Here is a 15,568-nt window from a genome sequence, read left to right on the forward strand (position 1 = left end):
CCAAAGAACAACAGATCGTTGTTTAGTTTTTATTTTTTGAGTCTAGCTAACCTTATTTGCAAATGTCGCACTGGTTTTTATCATCTGTGAATATTAATAAGTACTCTAAAAAGCACACAGTCAATTATTTACATTTAAAATTTAATTTCAAAGTTGTTAAAAAGACTCCAAAGGACTTGAAAATTTTAATTTTCAGACTTTGGACTTATAAACTCAAGATTTGCTGAACAAAGACTCAGTCCCCCCTCTTGTGGGAAACATTTGTAATGCACGTTTTATTTTCCTTCAAAACAGATCTAAAAGGAAGACGCACACACACTCATTTGTTTTTATCGTTTTTTTTTTTAACTGTACATTTTATGTACAAGACAATTTCTCCAAAGGCGATACAAAATAAAAAAATGGAACACATTTATAGTTACGGTTTGACATAAAGTCTCTTGCTCTCCTCCTGACCATCACCCTAATCACTGAAACTGAGTGGTGGTGCAAAGCCGCTCCCTTTCACTACTGGACAGGAGAGATCACGTCTGTGGGATGTTAGCATGTATCCTGTGGTTTAAGAACTGAAAACAACAGAAACTCCTAGAAAAAAAAAATGAAAATACAGTAAAAATAGAATCTACTGACATCAGAATGAATAACCTGCACCTGCTGATGCAGCAATCATTAGTTTAGCTTCTGTAAATAATGTTAGGGAGCAACTAGTGATCCTGGAAGACTTTCTGTAATATGTCCGCTCCTTCCAGGATGAACCTGACCTTTCCCCTTCGTCTTTCTGCTGCCGCCAAGATGTTTTCCTCTCATGCGTCCTTAGCAGACCTGGTCTGGTCTATTGATTTAGATAAAGTTAACATTTACAGCTGAGTGGTTTCCTGTTATTCATCTCATTTTAGGCACCGTATTTGACAGCAATAGGGCTAAAAGTAATCTGGATACAGCATCCGGACAGCATGGCGGTGGCGAAGCAAGAGGTTAATCAGAGGCTGCAGGTCCAATCAGAAAGCCTGAAGCCAAACGCAGCGTCATCTACCAGAGCCTACAGCATCGACCCGTCACTGAACAATCTGCGGCATCTCGCTCCAGGCTTTGGCCTTCTTCTTGGCGAGCGCCATCCAGGGTGGCTCGTCCTGCGGCAGAGTAGTGGAAGGCGAGCCCCCCTGCCGGGAGAGCGCCGAGGGTCTAGAGGCGGGCTTTTCTGGGACGGCCGATGGTGAAAAGGGCGGGGAGGTGAGTGAGCGGGGTTTGGAGGGAACAGACGGCGTCGTGGAAGCTGGAGACTTCAAGGGTATGGATGCTGGAGCGGGAGAGGAGGGGGGCATCCGGGGCGATTCTGTGTGGGGTGTGGGCTTCGCTGGGGTGGGGGGAGCCTGGGGTTTGGGTGTCTGAGGTGGTACTGGGGTCGCAACAGAGAGGGTCCTTCTGTTCTCCTTTTCTACGGCAACTGAAAGAAAAAAATAAAGATTTAGACTAAATGATGATTATTAATAATGGTGAGGCAACAGCAACACCTCCCGCTGCCACAGCAGAGCCAAGGAGATCACCAGAGACTGGTCCCACCCTGGCTCTGGACAGTTTGACCTTTCACCCTCAGGGGGGCGCTACAGCAACATTAGAACAACAACCAACAGACTAAGAACAGTGCAGACAGTAACCAGTAATATTCTAACCACTGATGGACAATAAACATTTACTGCAATTTACACTGAGGCCCACATGCTCACATCGTACATCCCATATATTTCGCATTCCGTAAAAGTTTAAAATACAATCCACTGGACTTGGTTTCCAAGGTTTCAAGACGTTTCGTTTCCCCTCCAGGAAGCTTTCTCAATTCAAATGTCTCGAAACCTTGGAAAGCAAGTCCAGGGGATTGTTTTTTAAACATTTACAGTATAACTCTGACCTGGATGACTGAGAATCTTCATTAGCACATATATTTAGCATATTTTTCATATCTTTGCATTGATAGTAGTGATGTTTAATCTCTTTGTATTGCATATATAAAAATAAGCAGATAGATAAGCAAATAAAAGAAGCAGATCCACCCCACTGACACCGGTGAACATCCAGGGAACGGACATTGAGATAGTGGACTCTAATAAGTACCTTGATGTTCATCTGGATAACAAACTGGACTGAGGCTCTGTATAAGAAAGGTCAGAGCAGACTCTTCCTGCTGAGGAGGCTGTGGTCTTTTGGAGAGCAGGGGGCGCTCCTGAAGACCTTCTATGACTCTGCTGTAGCATCAGCCGTCTTTTATGGAGCTGCCTGTTGGAGCAGTGGCTTATCTGTAGCTGGATAAGCTGATCAGGAAGGCCAGCTCTGTGACTGGATGCCCTCTGGACTCAGGATCATTTAGTTTCCCACCTCCTGCACTAACTGAAATAACATCTCTGTTGGATAAAGTCTCCCACCCCATGCATGAAGCTGCTGCAGAACTGCAGAGCTCCTTCAGTGACAGACTGCTGCACCCTAAATGCACCAGGGAGCGTTATCACAGATCCTTCCTCCCAGCAGCTGGAAGACTTTATATCCACCACTGTTCCCAACAACCTCAATAAGTTGCTGCATTCAGGCTGATTTTGCACAGTTTCTATCTTAGTTAAATAACATGCTGCTGTCATTTTGCACATCTTTAATGTTGCTGCTATTTTTAAATATCCATTACTGTAAAAATGTTCATAGCTGTATAATGGTTATTTATTCTCCGGGTGCACAGTTATATAATGTTAGAACACTTCACAGTACAGTATTTTATTGTTTATTTTTTTAATCTTCACTATTATGTTATTTTTATACGTTTTTCTAATGTCCGCATGCGTGTGACCAAATTTTTTAATAATCTTTTTGTTGCTGTAAACACCAGAATTTCCTCATTGTGTGAAAATAAAGGGAATGTCTATTCTATTCTATTCCACAAAAACATTCAGATTCATTAGCTGGCTTTGGCCACACGAGGGCAGCATTGCTTCAGTGAGAAGTCTTCTTAACCAGGGGTTCCCAAAGATTTCTGGCTGACCCCAAAAATAACATTAGTAAAGACAAATGACCTCCTTTAAACTATTTGCAAATATAGAGTGAAATAATTATACATTTCTCATAAATATTTTTAATGATAGGCGTACAGGTGGGGTAGTGGTTAGTGCGCACGACCCATGCCTTAATCCTCGACTTGGCCGACCTGGGTTCGAATCCGACCTGTAGTCGTTTGTTGCATGTCTCTCCCCCTCTCTCATCCCCCTTTCCTGTCAGCTTACGGTCAGAAATATGAGCCACTAGTGCCGTAAAAACTAAAAAATAAATAAAACATTTTTAATTACATTTTGTCTTTTCTGCATGGATCTAAAAGTGTAATTTAGATACTTTAGTTGATCAATTCATTATTTAATTTGGTTTTCTATAAATTAATTGCATATTTAATATTTGAACAATACATTAAATAAATAAAGGTTACATTCATTTGTTTTATAATATTCATATATGCAATAATTTATTTTGAACCTCCATATAACTGATGGATGCTATTGTAACTTTGGTAACGCCTGCTCTAGACAACAAAGCTGCACAAACAGGAAGTGCAAAGATTTCAGTCCATTTCAGCTGTAGTTAGGATGTGTGCAGCAGAGGCTGTGTTTGCAGGCGCTAACCTTTGCTGGAGGCTCCAACCGATTTGATGTTACTCAGACTCGTCGGCTTTTTCTCCTGTTCCTCCTGATGACAAAAAGAGCTCAATTAGAATATTTTATTAATCATTGGATTATAGGATAAAGGATATGTGGATTTCAAATGGTTATGAAATAATATTTAAAAAAAATCACATTCATGCAACATTAAAGGTATAATGGAGGATTTTCGCAAATTTTTTAAAAGACCCGCCCTCTCCACTTAAAACAAAATGCACAAGCACAACCGTGTACCCACTCCTGAGAGGGAACGCCTATTAAACGCTTGCGAGAGCATACACGAGTCCATCTCTCCTCTGCACGCTCTGTTTAAAAATTACTGTTTGCATCGCTCATACAACTTACTTTCCAAAAGAAGATTTTCAATGTTACCACTATGTCAGACTCGCCACTGGTAAGTGAAAATGGGGACGAGGACGTAGGACGGCCTTAAAGGAATAGTACACCCAAAACATGATTAGCCTTCATTTTCTACTCACCCCCATGCTGAACAACACTCTGGAGTACTTTTTTGATATCTCAAATGCATCTGGAGATCTGGGAAGCTTCTTGCTGTCTGCTGACATTAAAATAATGGAGGTCTATGGTGCCCGAGACAGAAAGGTCCATAAAAGTCCACAAAAAACGTGTCAATATTCCTCCATACTGCTCGTCCAATGTATTCCAAGTGTCCTGAGTGGGTAGCGTCCAGAATTTACTCGAAACGAAGTCATTAAGAATGTTTTTAGAGCATAAACAGTAGTGTATATGATTTCCTGAAAGCGCGCGCCTGCGAGTTCACGAGCCTACGGAAACTGCGGCAGACCAAACCAGATGAAAGTGCGCATTCAGCGTCTGCTCTGCCGATAATGCAAGCGTAGAAGAAGAAATGTGCTGTTTACCTGTGCAAAGAAAGAAACAACGAAAGAAAAATGTCTGAGGACTTCAGTGTTGAGGAAGAGCATGAGTTCTTTGCCGAGCTGTATGCGCACTTTCGTCTGGTTTGGTCTGCTGCGGTTTCCGTAGGCTAGATGATCCACCTGGAAAAAGAACATCCTCCACTGTACCTTTAATGTTGATCCATCACAGAAAACACCCAAAACAGCAGCTTATCTTAACTCTTAGCATATTCAAGTACTACGATTTACCTTCTTGACTGTGATCTCATTCAGTGGGGTTTCTTTATAGACCTTCTGTTTCTGTTTGGCCACAGAGATCCAGCTGGGAGGGTCGGATCCACCTGAAGCACCTTGGGGTGGAGCCGGTTCTGTGTGGAGATAAGACGGGTCAGAGGAAGCAGCTGCGCTACGACCTGCGCAGCGTGCAGCGCTGACAGCGACACAGACCTGAGATGCGTCTCAGTTTGACTCCAGCGTCTCCAGGGACCTCTGGTTTTTTAGGAAGGGCAGGCTTGTTGCTGATTGGTTGGCTGAGAGCGGGCTTGTTGCTGATTGGTTGGCTGAGAGCGGGCTTGTTGCTGATTGGTTGGCTGAGAGCGGGCTTGTTGCTGATTTGTTGGCTGAGGGCGGGCTTGTTGCTGATTGGTTGGCTGAGAGCGGGCTTTCTGTTGATTGGTTGTGGTGACTCATTTTTAAAGGAGGGCATATGGGTTGGCGACTCAACTTGAGGCTGAATGAAAAAAATCAGGAGAAAGGACGATGATCATGTGTTGAAGTGGAAAGTTAGCATAATTATTTTTCTAATTCCTGTGCTTCGTCATCACCTCTGAATTGGCCTCTTCTGAGCCGAGCCGCAGCAGAGCCGTCGTCTTCCTCAGCCGAACTCCAAAAGGACTGTTGGGGTTGGCCTCCGCCACTGCAGCGCCCTCTGCAGGCGGTAAAGAAAACAAACTGGAGTTAGCAGACAGACTAGAATTAATAATCAGTAAGAACCCATCCAGTCTTTACATCGTCCTGCAGGTCACCATGGCAACAACAATTTGATGTGGACATCGTCTTTGACAGAGGAAGTTTCAGTAGGGTCCAAACTACAATGTTCCTCTTATATTTGGCAAATTTATGTTCAAATATTTTGCAAAAATATGTTGCGGTGTATGATGGGGTTTTGCATCTAAAGTCTAATGTTTCCCGTCTTACGTGCATAGTTTATTGTATTGCATTGTTTTATCTACACATTTTAGGATGGCTGTCTTTAGGTAAAAAATGTTGCATCCGTGTTATTAACCAAAGCCAGTAAAACCGCATTATAGAAGTCTTGGTGGGGGGTGTAGATGGAAAAACGCCAGGGCCGAAAACCATTCCCAGTCCGAGTCTGATCTGACCCTTTATTTAAAATTACACACTATATCAGTAAATGTGCCATATAGTGAAGCTCAATGTTCTCGCCTCAAATAATTTAAAAATGTAGTTTTATAGAACGACAGCAACAGAAAAGAGAACTTTTAACCCCTGGAAGCTGCTGCTGCAGTGCATGCTGGGACAGCTGTCAATCTCAAGAACGGACAAGTCTGTTATGATGCATGCTGGGTAAAGAGGGAGGGGTGAGAACAACATCCGGAGACTTTGTTCTAAGTCTTCTGTTCTTGTGAAATGGAACAGTACTAGTGCTGCGGCTGAAGACGTTTCACGAGCACATGAGGACATGAGTACGCACAAGTACACATATAGAGAAACATCCTGTCTAACACACATGGTGTGACATCTACCCTGATTCTCACATAAAATCATAGGTCATAACTACATTTTTCATCAAAACTTTTTCAGAAACAATACATAGAATACAGTCATAGAATGTCTCAAGTGTTTTTCTAATGCTACGTTCAGAAGCACTGGAAGCAGCATGCTTCATACTTGTGCACATTAAGCTCAGATGCACATTAAGAGCATCTTTGATGCTCCTGAAGCACGTCCAGTAAAGAGTGTCCTGATGCGTCTGATGCTTCTGCAGCTCCTGTGTTTAATGGCAGAGAGCGGCTTTGCTATATTTCCTGTGATCAGTGGGTAACAAGTATTTCTAATATGTTTTAAAGTGAGAAAGTCCACCTGAAAACATTGTCTGTGTAGTCAGTTTATCAAGATTATGATCCTGCCTTCAAGTATTATTTCTCTGTCGGAGCCGTGCGCTGTCACTGTAATTCCACTTTAACAGCAGCCTCTGGCCCAATCGCTTCTTTGGGGTTTCTCCGCTAATGTTTGCAGCGGCCTAAAGGCGTTTTTCATGAACGTAATCCAAACAGCAGGCACCAGGATAATAAAATCAAACATATTTTACCGACAGGTTTTCTTTAAATTTAATTTAGGCGTTAATAAACTGTTTCATAGAAGTGATCATAGCGATCTGGATGAGTGGTGCTGTGTCTGTCTCGCTGTCAGCTCCCAGATCAGCTTCTCTGATTGGTTGATGCGGCGCGTCGAGCAGCTCGTCGTTACATTTTTATAACTGCAGCAGCTGCTGCTTGTGAGGCGTGTCATGCGCCTCAGATGCTCCGATGCTTGAAGATGCATTGATGCGCTGCTCCAGCTGCAGGCCTTTCGATGCGCGTCAACCATTGACTTTGCATGTAAACCAGCTGCTTTTGTTGCTTCTATCATGGCGGTCTGAACGTAGCATAAATATCAATATTATTGAAATGAGTCCCTTGCGGTGTAGAATCTACATGTAACATTCAAAATGTGTGTGTTAATCAAACGACTTGTCTGAGTTCTTCTCTGAGCAGAGTTCTGACCCTCACCTGCTGTTCTTGCTGCAGTCAGGGGTTCAGTCGGTGTGGAGCTTTGCAGTTTGGAAGTAAAGCTTCCTGAGCTCCTCCCCCTGCCTGGACTCTGCAGCGGCTCAGCCTTCACCGGGCTGCTGGGCTCTGCCTTCAGCTCCGGATGCTTCGAACCCTCAGCCTCCAGCTCGCCGTCCTGGGGGGCTGGTCCAGCAGACGGGGAAGAGGGGGCATTCTGTAACCTCTGCCAGGCGGGGGCGACGGTGAAGCGGGCTTTACTCTGATCTGTGGGCTTCTCTGATCGTACCTCCTGCACGGCGGCAGGAGGTGGACGGCTGGCCTCCTGCTCTGAACGCTGCTCTTCTTCGTCTTTCTCAGCCTCTTGTTGCTCCTCGGTTTCAGCCGACTCTGCTGGGTCAGCGACAGGCGGACGGAGCTCCAGTGGAGAGGCGGTTTTCTCTGCGGTGGGGGAGACGAGGTTGATGTTTAAGCTGCTGGTCTTACTGGGGGAGCTGATGGGAGCTTCATCAGACTGGGAGGAGGAGCGTGACTCTGAAAGAGGTAAAGGAGGAGGTTTGGAGGAAGCTTCTACTGGATCCACATAGATGAGGGGGCTGGTTTCCTCCCTCTCCTGCTCCAGCTCCTCCTGATTTACATCTAAAGCACCTCCTTCCACCTCTTGCTCTTCTTCATCTTCTGATTCCTGATCCCTGAGCATCACCTCCTCCTCCTCCTCCTCAGGTCCAGAGTCCTCCTTCAACATTTCTTCCTCCTCATCCCTCCTGGCAGGTACTCCATCGTCTGTATTTGTGGCAGCGTCATCTTCTTCAGCTGCTCCCTGAAGAGGCGAGCCCCTCTGAGCCTCCTCATCCTCCGACTCATGGACTACCTCCCTCAGTTCCTCTTCATCCTCTCCCTCTTCTACCACATCCACTTTAGCACCGCCTTCTTCTTCCTCCCTGTCCTCCCACCTTTCCTCAACAGTTTCTGTCTTCTCCTCCTCCGGGTTCTCCTGCCCCTCCTCCATCTCCTCCTGGCTTACAGTTTCAGATAAAACCACGTTGTTCTCTTCCTCCGATTCCCCTCCCTCTGCCTCCTCCTCGTCCTGGAAGACATGAGAGTAAAGCGGAGCTTTTTATTCGACCATCAGGCTGCAGCCTCAGGTATAGATCATCGTTTCCTGTCTCTAGCAGGTGATAAAAACAATGACTTGTTTTTATTTGCCAAACAAACAGGTGAACCAATCCTATTTCAGATCAACTCCAATCTATGGAGTAAAATTTGTTCCATTATTGTTACAATCAAAGAACACGTTCAGTAAAAAAAAATAAAAAAAAAAATCTAATACAGATGTAAAACCTTGAAAAATCTTTTGGTAAAATAAAAGATTTTAGGAACTTATTTTTCTTATTTTAAAAATTTAAGTTTTTACCTGAAATTATAATTGCTTTTAACTGATTTTATATTCTAAAATTTTAATTTTTTACAGTTTTTAAACAGTTTATTTGATTATTGAAAGGTCTGAGAGATCTGTTTTCTGAAATTATTTTTTTCAAATTATTGTTTTTACTTTAAAAAAAAAAAAACGTTCTATAGATTTTGTAATTAATTTTTCTAACTTATTTTATAAGTAAAATAAAAGTAAAATAAAATGTATTGCTTTTAATTTTTTCATAAAGTATTTTTATGTTTTTTTTAAACAGATTTTATTATTAATTCTATGACTTATTTAATAAATTGTATTTTCTTAAATATCTTTCTTAGATTAGGTGTTTGAATTGTGTTAATGTGTTTTCCAGATCTCATTTTAAAATCTGAAAAGAATTTAAGTTGAAAGCAAAGTCTGAAAAATACATTTTAGTTAAAAAAAAATAGAACAAAAAGAAATATAAATCTGTAAAAATCTGCCAAAATTTTTTTAAAACAAAAATTTGAAGAGCTTATAGGTTAAATGGAGTTAAATCATTATGGTCGATATCTAAAAATACATACGCTATGTTGAAGGAATCGCTCCACAATAATCTCCTCCTCCTCCTCAGTTTCTTCCTCTGTGCTTTTCACCTCCTCTTCAACCACAACCTCTTCCTCTTGCTGAGAACTAAGAGGAACCTCCTCCTCCTCTTCGCTCTCCTCCTCCTCCTGCTGCTGCTGCTCGTTCTCCTCGGCGGTCTGATCAGACGTGGCAGGACACCAGGCTGCAGCCTCACAACCAGCAAAATCCTCCACTTCTGCTTCCTCTCCCTTTATCTCCACTCTTTCATCAGTTTCAACCTGTTTCTCCTCTGTCTTCTCAACCTCCAGATCAAAGCCTCTAATCTCCACGTCGGGGGAGTGAGAGGCCTTCAAGGAGCTCAGCACCTCCTCTAAGAAGGATCCGTCCTCCTCTCTGCTTTCCTGCACCATGTCTTCTCCTGAAGAGGAGTCACTTTCATATTGGTTATCAGCTGAATCTGAAAAGCCTGGAGGATCTGTCAGATGCTCCCTCGGACCAGCAGGGGGCTCTGGTGTGACACTAGAGGGAAAATAAACAAGTTCAATTTAAGGGGAGGTTAAAAAAACAATAAAAAAACATTGCAAGTCAGAGAAACAAGAGCAGGAAGTGATGTCTAAGCACCTGAGACTGTCCAGAGAGGATGAGGAGGAGCTGGAGGAGTGAACATGCTGATCATCAGAGGCTTCCTCCTCAGAGAGGCTGGAGACGGGAGATTCTGGAGGACAGGAAGCGTCTGGGGCGTGGGAAACATCCTGCTCTGCTTCCGGCTCATCTTCTCCCTCTTTATCCACCCGAGGGAATTCTGAGGAATCCTTCTTGGCTTCGCTGTCTTCGTCGTCCTCTTCTTCTTCACTTTCTACTGTAGGCTTCAGCTGATCGCCGCTCTCATCTGGGGCCCAGATAGAAACAGAGTTAGCTGTATACTGTATATACAGGTGCTGGTCATAAAATTAGAATATCATGAAAAAATAGATTGATTTCAGTAATTCCATTTAAAAAGTGAAACTTGTATATTATATTCATACATTACATACAAACTCATATATTTCAGATGTTTATTTTGTTTAATTTTGATGATTACAAATGACAACAAATGAAAATCTCAAATTCATCATATCAGAAAATTAGAATATTACTGAAGACCAATAAAAACAAAGGATTTATAGAAATGTTGGCCAACTGAAAAGTATGAACATGAAAAGTATGAGCATGTACAGCACTCAGTATTTAGTTGGGCCTCCTTTGGCCTGTATTACTGCAGCAATGCGGCGTGGCATGGAGTCGATCAGTCTGTGGCACTGCTCAGGTGTTATGATAGCCCAGGTTGCTCTAATAGTGGCTTTTAGCTCTTCTGAATTGTTGGGTCTGGTGTATTGCATCTTCTTCTTCACAATACCCCATAGATTTTCTATGGGGTTAAGGTCAGGAGAGTTTGCTGGCCAATTAAGAACAGGGATACCATGGTCCTTCAACCAGGTACTGGTAGCTTTGGCACTGTGTGCAGGTGCCAAGTCCTGTTGGAAAATGAAATCTGCATCTCCAAAAAGTTGGTCAGCTGCAGGAAGCATGAAGTGCTCTAAAACTTCCTGGTATGTGGCTGCGTTGACCCTGGACCTCAGAAAACACAATGGACCAACACCAGCAGATGACATGGCACCCCAAACCATCACTGACTGTGGAAACTTTACACTGGACTTCTGGCAACGTGGATGAAGTGCCTCTCTTCTTTTCCTCCAGACTCTGGGACCTTGATTTCCAAAGGAAATGCAAAATTTACTTTCATCAGAGAACATGACTTTGGACCACTCACCAGCAGTCCAGTCCTGTTTCTCTTTAGCCCAGGCAAGACGCTTCTGACGCTGTCTGTGGTTCAAGAGTGGCTTGACACAAGGAATGCGACAGCAGAAACCCATGTCTTTCATACGTCTGTGTGTGGTGGTTCTTGAAGCACTCACTCCAGCTGCAGTCCACTCTTTGTGAATCTCCCCCACATTTTTGAAGGGGTTTTGTTTCACAATCCTCTCCAGGGTGCGGTTATCTCTCTTGCTTGTACACTTTTTTCGACCACATCTTTTCCTTCCCTTCGCCTCTCTATTAATGTGCTTGGACACTGAGCTCTGTGAACAGCCAGCCTCTTTAGCGATGACCTTTTGTGTCTTGCCCTCCTTGTGCAAGGTGTCGATGGTCGTCTTTTGGACAACTGTCAAGTCAGCAGTCTTCCCCATGATTGTGTAGCCTATAGAACTAGACTGAAAGACCATTTAAAGGCTTTTGCAGGTGGTTTGAGTTAATTAGCTGATTAGAGTGTGGCACCAGGGGCCATCAATTTTGAACCTTTTCACAATATTCTAATTTTCTGATATGATGAATTTGAGATTTTCATTTGTTGTCATTTGTAATCATCAAAATTAAACAAAATAAACATCTGAAATATATGAGTTTGTATGTAATGTATGAATATAATATACAAGTTTCACTTTTTAAATGGAATTACTGAAATCAATCTACTTTTTCATGATATTCTAATTTTATGACCAGCACCTGTATATATATATATATATATATATATATATATATATATATATATATATATATATATATATATATATATATATATATATATATATATATATATATATATATATATATATTAATATATATATACTGATTTTCTTTATTCAGACCCTGCTGATTTTTTAACTGGTTACCCCATGCCTGGTTTAGAGAATCAGAAATGAACAGCTCTTACCCTCGGCCCTTTGTGGTTCTTGTTCCTCCAAAACTTCAGCCTCTATCATGGAGACAGTCAATTCTTCCTCCACTGCAGAGTCACCCTCTGCCTTCAGCTCCAGCCGCTGCACAGACAAGTTACAGCAGCTTTAGCATCACCAACGTCTACTTACATTTTTATGCATTTCACATAAAATAAACAAAAACAACAAAACACAACTTTTCAGTAAAAAAAAAGAGAAACTAAGAGTGAGATAAGTCCATCATTTGCAGACATTCAGTCAGTAAATTCTTCTGCTTGTCTTTTATGTCCCCAAGCTATCAGAGACCAGCGCAACAAACAGCTGAGCTCTTCAGCAGGAAGTTTGGGGCTTCAGGCTCCTTTCCTCATGGTCTGAAACCGTTAGCATTAAAAATATAAAGCAGCAAAAATATATCTATATCTTTTTTCCAGTGAGATAAATTTAAACATTGGTCTCAAACTGCTTTAAAGGAGGACAGAAATGAAAACAATAAAGCTGAAACTAAATGCTTTAGGATTAAAGCCAGCATTAGAACTGCAGACCTGAGGGATGAGGACTTGGTGAAAAGAATGATGAATGAATATGGAGGACCAACTATGCCATATTTAAAAATAAACACAGAAATACATAAACGCTAAATAAATAAATAAGCATACAATTAATAGCCCCCAAAAATTCAATAAATAAACAAATGTAGGTAGAAATAAATTATACAGTGAGACATAAATGATGACCCTCTAAGACAGCTCTTCCTCATTTGCATAATGAGGCAGAAATACAGACAGAAATATAAAAACCACAGGCAGAAATAAATAATGTTGAAGAAATAAATAGAGTAAAAAAATACAAAGGAAGAATAAAATGGATAAAAATATTATAGCATAAATAATAAGTATAAATAAAATAAGTATTAAATAAAGCTGAAGATTATAATGGACAATAAATAAATAAGCTAATTATCACAAAGGCGAATAAATAAAGAAGTTAATTAAAAGAGATATATATACATTTATGTCTCATTGTATAATTTATTTCTACCTACATTTATTTGTTTATTGTATTTTTGGGGGGCAATTATTTGTATACTTATTTATTAATTGAGGTTTTTTTTCTGTATTTATTTCTAAATAAGGCAGAGTTGGTTCTCCATAGGGCATTCCAAAAAAAGAAAATTGAAAACACTCCACTGGACTTTGTTTCCAAGATTGAATACATTTCACTTCCCATCCAAGAAGCTTATTCAATTCAAAATGTCAGGAATAGCGTTGAGTTTGAGGTTCTATACAGTAGCTTAACAAAGCCTTGTTTTTTGTTTTGAAAACAGGCAAATTGCAACGGACGAAGTGGTGAACCTCTTTGGGATGGGGTTGGTTTGCATGCCACCACTAGGGGCAGGTTATCTTGTTTTTAAAAGAAGCGTCTTTAAAAAAAAATAAATACATTTATTTAATAAGAAAATTGTTTTTTAAACATTTGTGTTAAAATAATCGTCGGCGCTGCACGTCTTACTCGGGCAGGTTTCCTCTTGTTGCAGGCTTTGTTTCTTAGGCCCAGCTTGTGCTTTGCAGCAGAGTTATCCAGACAGACGAAGGGACTGGCCGGCTGGCTGAAGTCCCCGGGAACCACCAGGGGGCTCCCGGCTCGGCTTGAGGCTGCGCAGGACAGCTGGCGGCAGAAAGAGACAGAAGGTTTCAGCAAAGTGTTTCCCACATAACTTATTAACAGAAGGCTCACTTTACCAGCATTTATCAGCAAAACCTCTTATTTACTTCTGGGGAAGCCTGTTATCTGCCAATGCAGGCGAGTTTAAAAAGACAGAATCCCTGATTTAAAAGAAAAAATCCACTCTCATACCCAAAAGGCTATTAGAGCAAAATCCCGGTTTGGGAAGTTTTTATTTTTAAGGTTACAGGTGTTTTATATTCAGTTAAAGCCTACAAATGGGCAGTGGGGGTTGAGGTTAGCTTGTGGAGAATAAAATGTAAAGCAAAATAACCTCTAAACAGAAACATGACAGTGTGAGCCAGAGAGGCGTGTCGAATCAGAACGCTGTAACTAAAAGCAGACATGCTGACTGCAAAACTTACCATCGGAATGCAGCCTGAACACACAGACTCACATACAGTAGGTCAGTGTGATACCAACCACTGTGGCTGGAAACCAGGGGAAAAGGGGTCAGAAAAACAAAGCACAAAAAAAAGAGCAAGATAGAAAAATGAAATGAAGAGGAAGAGTGGGTCAGGATGCAGGTTTCCATTTAAGGTTAGAGGAGCAGATTGAGGATCCGTTTAAACAACCACCATCATTCAGAGATACATGCATCACACTAAGCATATGGAAGCCCTTTACTGCACAAAAGATGAGTGTTTGTGTTGGAAAGAGATGCTGTCAAAGAAAGATTTTCAGAAATATTGAAAAATAATTTTGAAACCCTGAGCAAGACCCCTAACCCCACACTGCTCCCCGGGCGCTGCATGATGGCAGCCCACTGCTCCCCAAGGAGATGGGTTAAATGCAGAGGTAAATTTCAAGCTGGAAGAAGAGAAAAGGAAGAAGAATTATCCACCTCAAGCTACCGATGAACTTATTTCAATAAAAATACAATCTGAAAAACATTTTTAAAAGATATATATGTAGAAGCAGTCTGGGTGCTTGACTTTACGTATCTTTATGTACATTGCGTTGTGGTAGTGATTTATTGGTAGTGTTATTTTATTTTTTGGACAGTAGGCTGACAGTAAAACGGGGTATGATGGAGGGGTAGAGACATGCGGCAAAGGACCACAGGTTGGATTCGAACATGTGAGGACTAACACCTTCATACATGGGTAAGGCGCCCACCACTGCGCTACCGAAGCACGCTAATGTGCTGTGTTATGCATTTCTTTATAAAACAACAACAACCCACGATAGCATATTTGTCTGAAACAGAAGAAAACAAAACTACGATTTGAAATGTTTCTATGGAGAGAAGTGTGATCCAATATTATTAAAAGTGCAGTTTCCAAAAAAAGTAAATTTGAAAAAACCTCTGAATCAAAACAAGGTTTCGGAGTAACTTATGGTGTCTATGCACATTTAAACTAAAATTTTAACTGTTTTTTTTAATACTTTATTTTCCAAACTTTATCTTTTTACATTTCATTAGATTTGTTTTTATTTTCATTTTTTTTTCAAATATATTTCTTTTATCCATTTACTTTTTACATTTCATTAGATTTGTTTTTATTTTCATTTTTTTTCCAAATATATTTCTTTTATCCATTTACTTTTTACATTTCATTAGATTTGTTTTTATTTTCATTTTTTTTCAAATATATTTCTTTTATCCATTTACTTTTTACATTTCATTAGATTTGTTTTTATTTTCATTTTTTTTCAAATATATTTCTTTTATCCATTTACTTTTTACATTTAATTTTCTCACATTTTATTTGGAGGACTGCGGATTATTTTCAAATCCCATTTTCAAATCGCATTTCTCCCG

General features: G+C 40.9%; 1 protein-coding gene across 10 annotated transcripts in view; it reads right to left on the minus strand.

Annotated features, from left to right (window-relative positions):
- Nucleotides 1–321: 321 nt before the first annotated feature.
- Nucleotides 322–15,568, minus strand: part of zgc:66433 (uncharacterized protein LOC321250 homolog) — an 89,277-nt gene continuing 74,030 nt past the window's right edge. For 8 of the 10 annotated variants that reach the window (XM_038306269.1, XM_038306268.1, XM_038306270.1 and 5 more), the window contains 11 exons: nucleotides 13,591–13,746; nucleotides 12,078–12,183; nucleotides 9,950–10,217; nucleotides 9,328–9,847; nucleotides 7,357–8,440; nucleotides 5,389–5,492; nucleotides 5,244–5,294; nucleotides 5,012–5,213; nucleotides 4,814–4,932; nucleotides 3,651–3,714; nucleotides 322–1,444 (listed from right to left, as the gene is read on the minus strand). In XM_038306269.1, coding sequence (XP_038162197.1) covers nucleotides 1,056–1,444; nucleotides 3,651–3,714; nucleotides 4,814–4,932; nucleotides 5,012–5,213; nucleotides 5,244–5,294; nucleotides 5,389–5,492; nucleotides 7,357–8,440; nucleotides 9,328–9,847; nucleotides 9,950–10,217; nucleotides 12,078–12,183; nucleotides 13,591–13,746 — 3,063 coding nt within the window. In that variant the 3' untranslated portion in view covers nucleotides 322–1,055. Of the gene's footprint in view, nucleotides 1,445–3,650; nucleotides 3,715–4,813; nucleotides 4,933–5,011; nucleotides 5,214–5,237; nucleotides 5,295–5,388; nucleotides 5,493–7,356; nucleotides 8,441–9,327; nucleotides 9,848–9,949; nucleotides 10,218–12,077; nucleotides 12,184–13,590; nucleotides 13,747–15,568 lie in introns of all 10 variants that reach the window. The other 2 variants (XM_038306275.1, XM_038306272.1) reach the window with 2 other exon arrangements.

Source organism: Cyprinodon tularosa, unplaced genomic scaffold, assembly GCF_016077235.1.
Source record: "Cyprinodon tularosa strain WSP-4 unplaced genomic scaffold, ASM1607723v1 ctg578, whole genome shotgun sequence".
NCBI classification, from domain to species: Eukaryota; Metazoa; Chordata; class Actinopteri; order Cyprinodontiformes; family Cyprinodontidae; genus Cyprinodon; species Cyprinodon tularosa.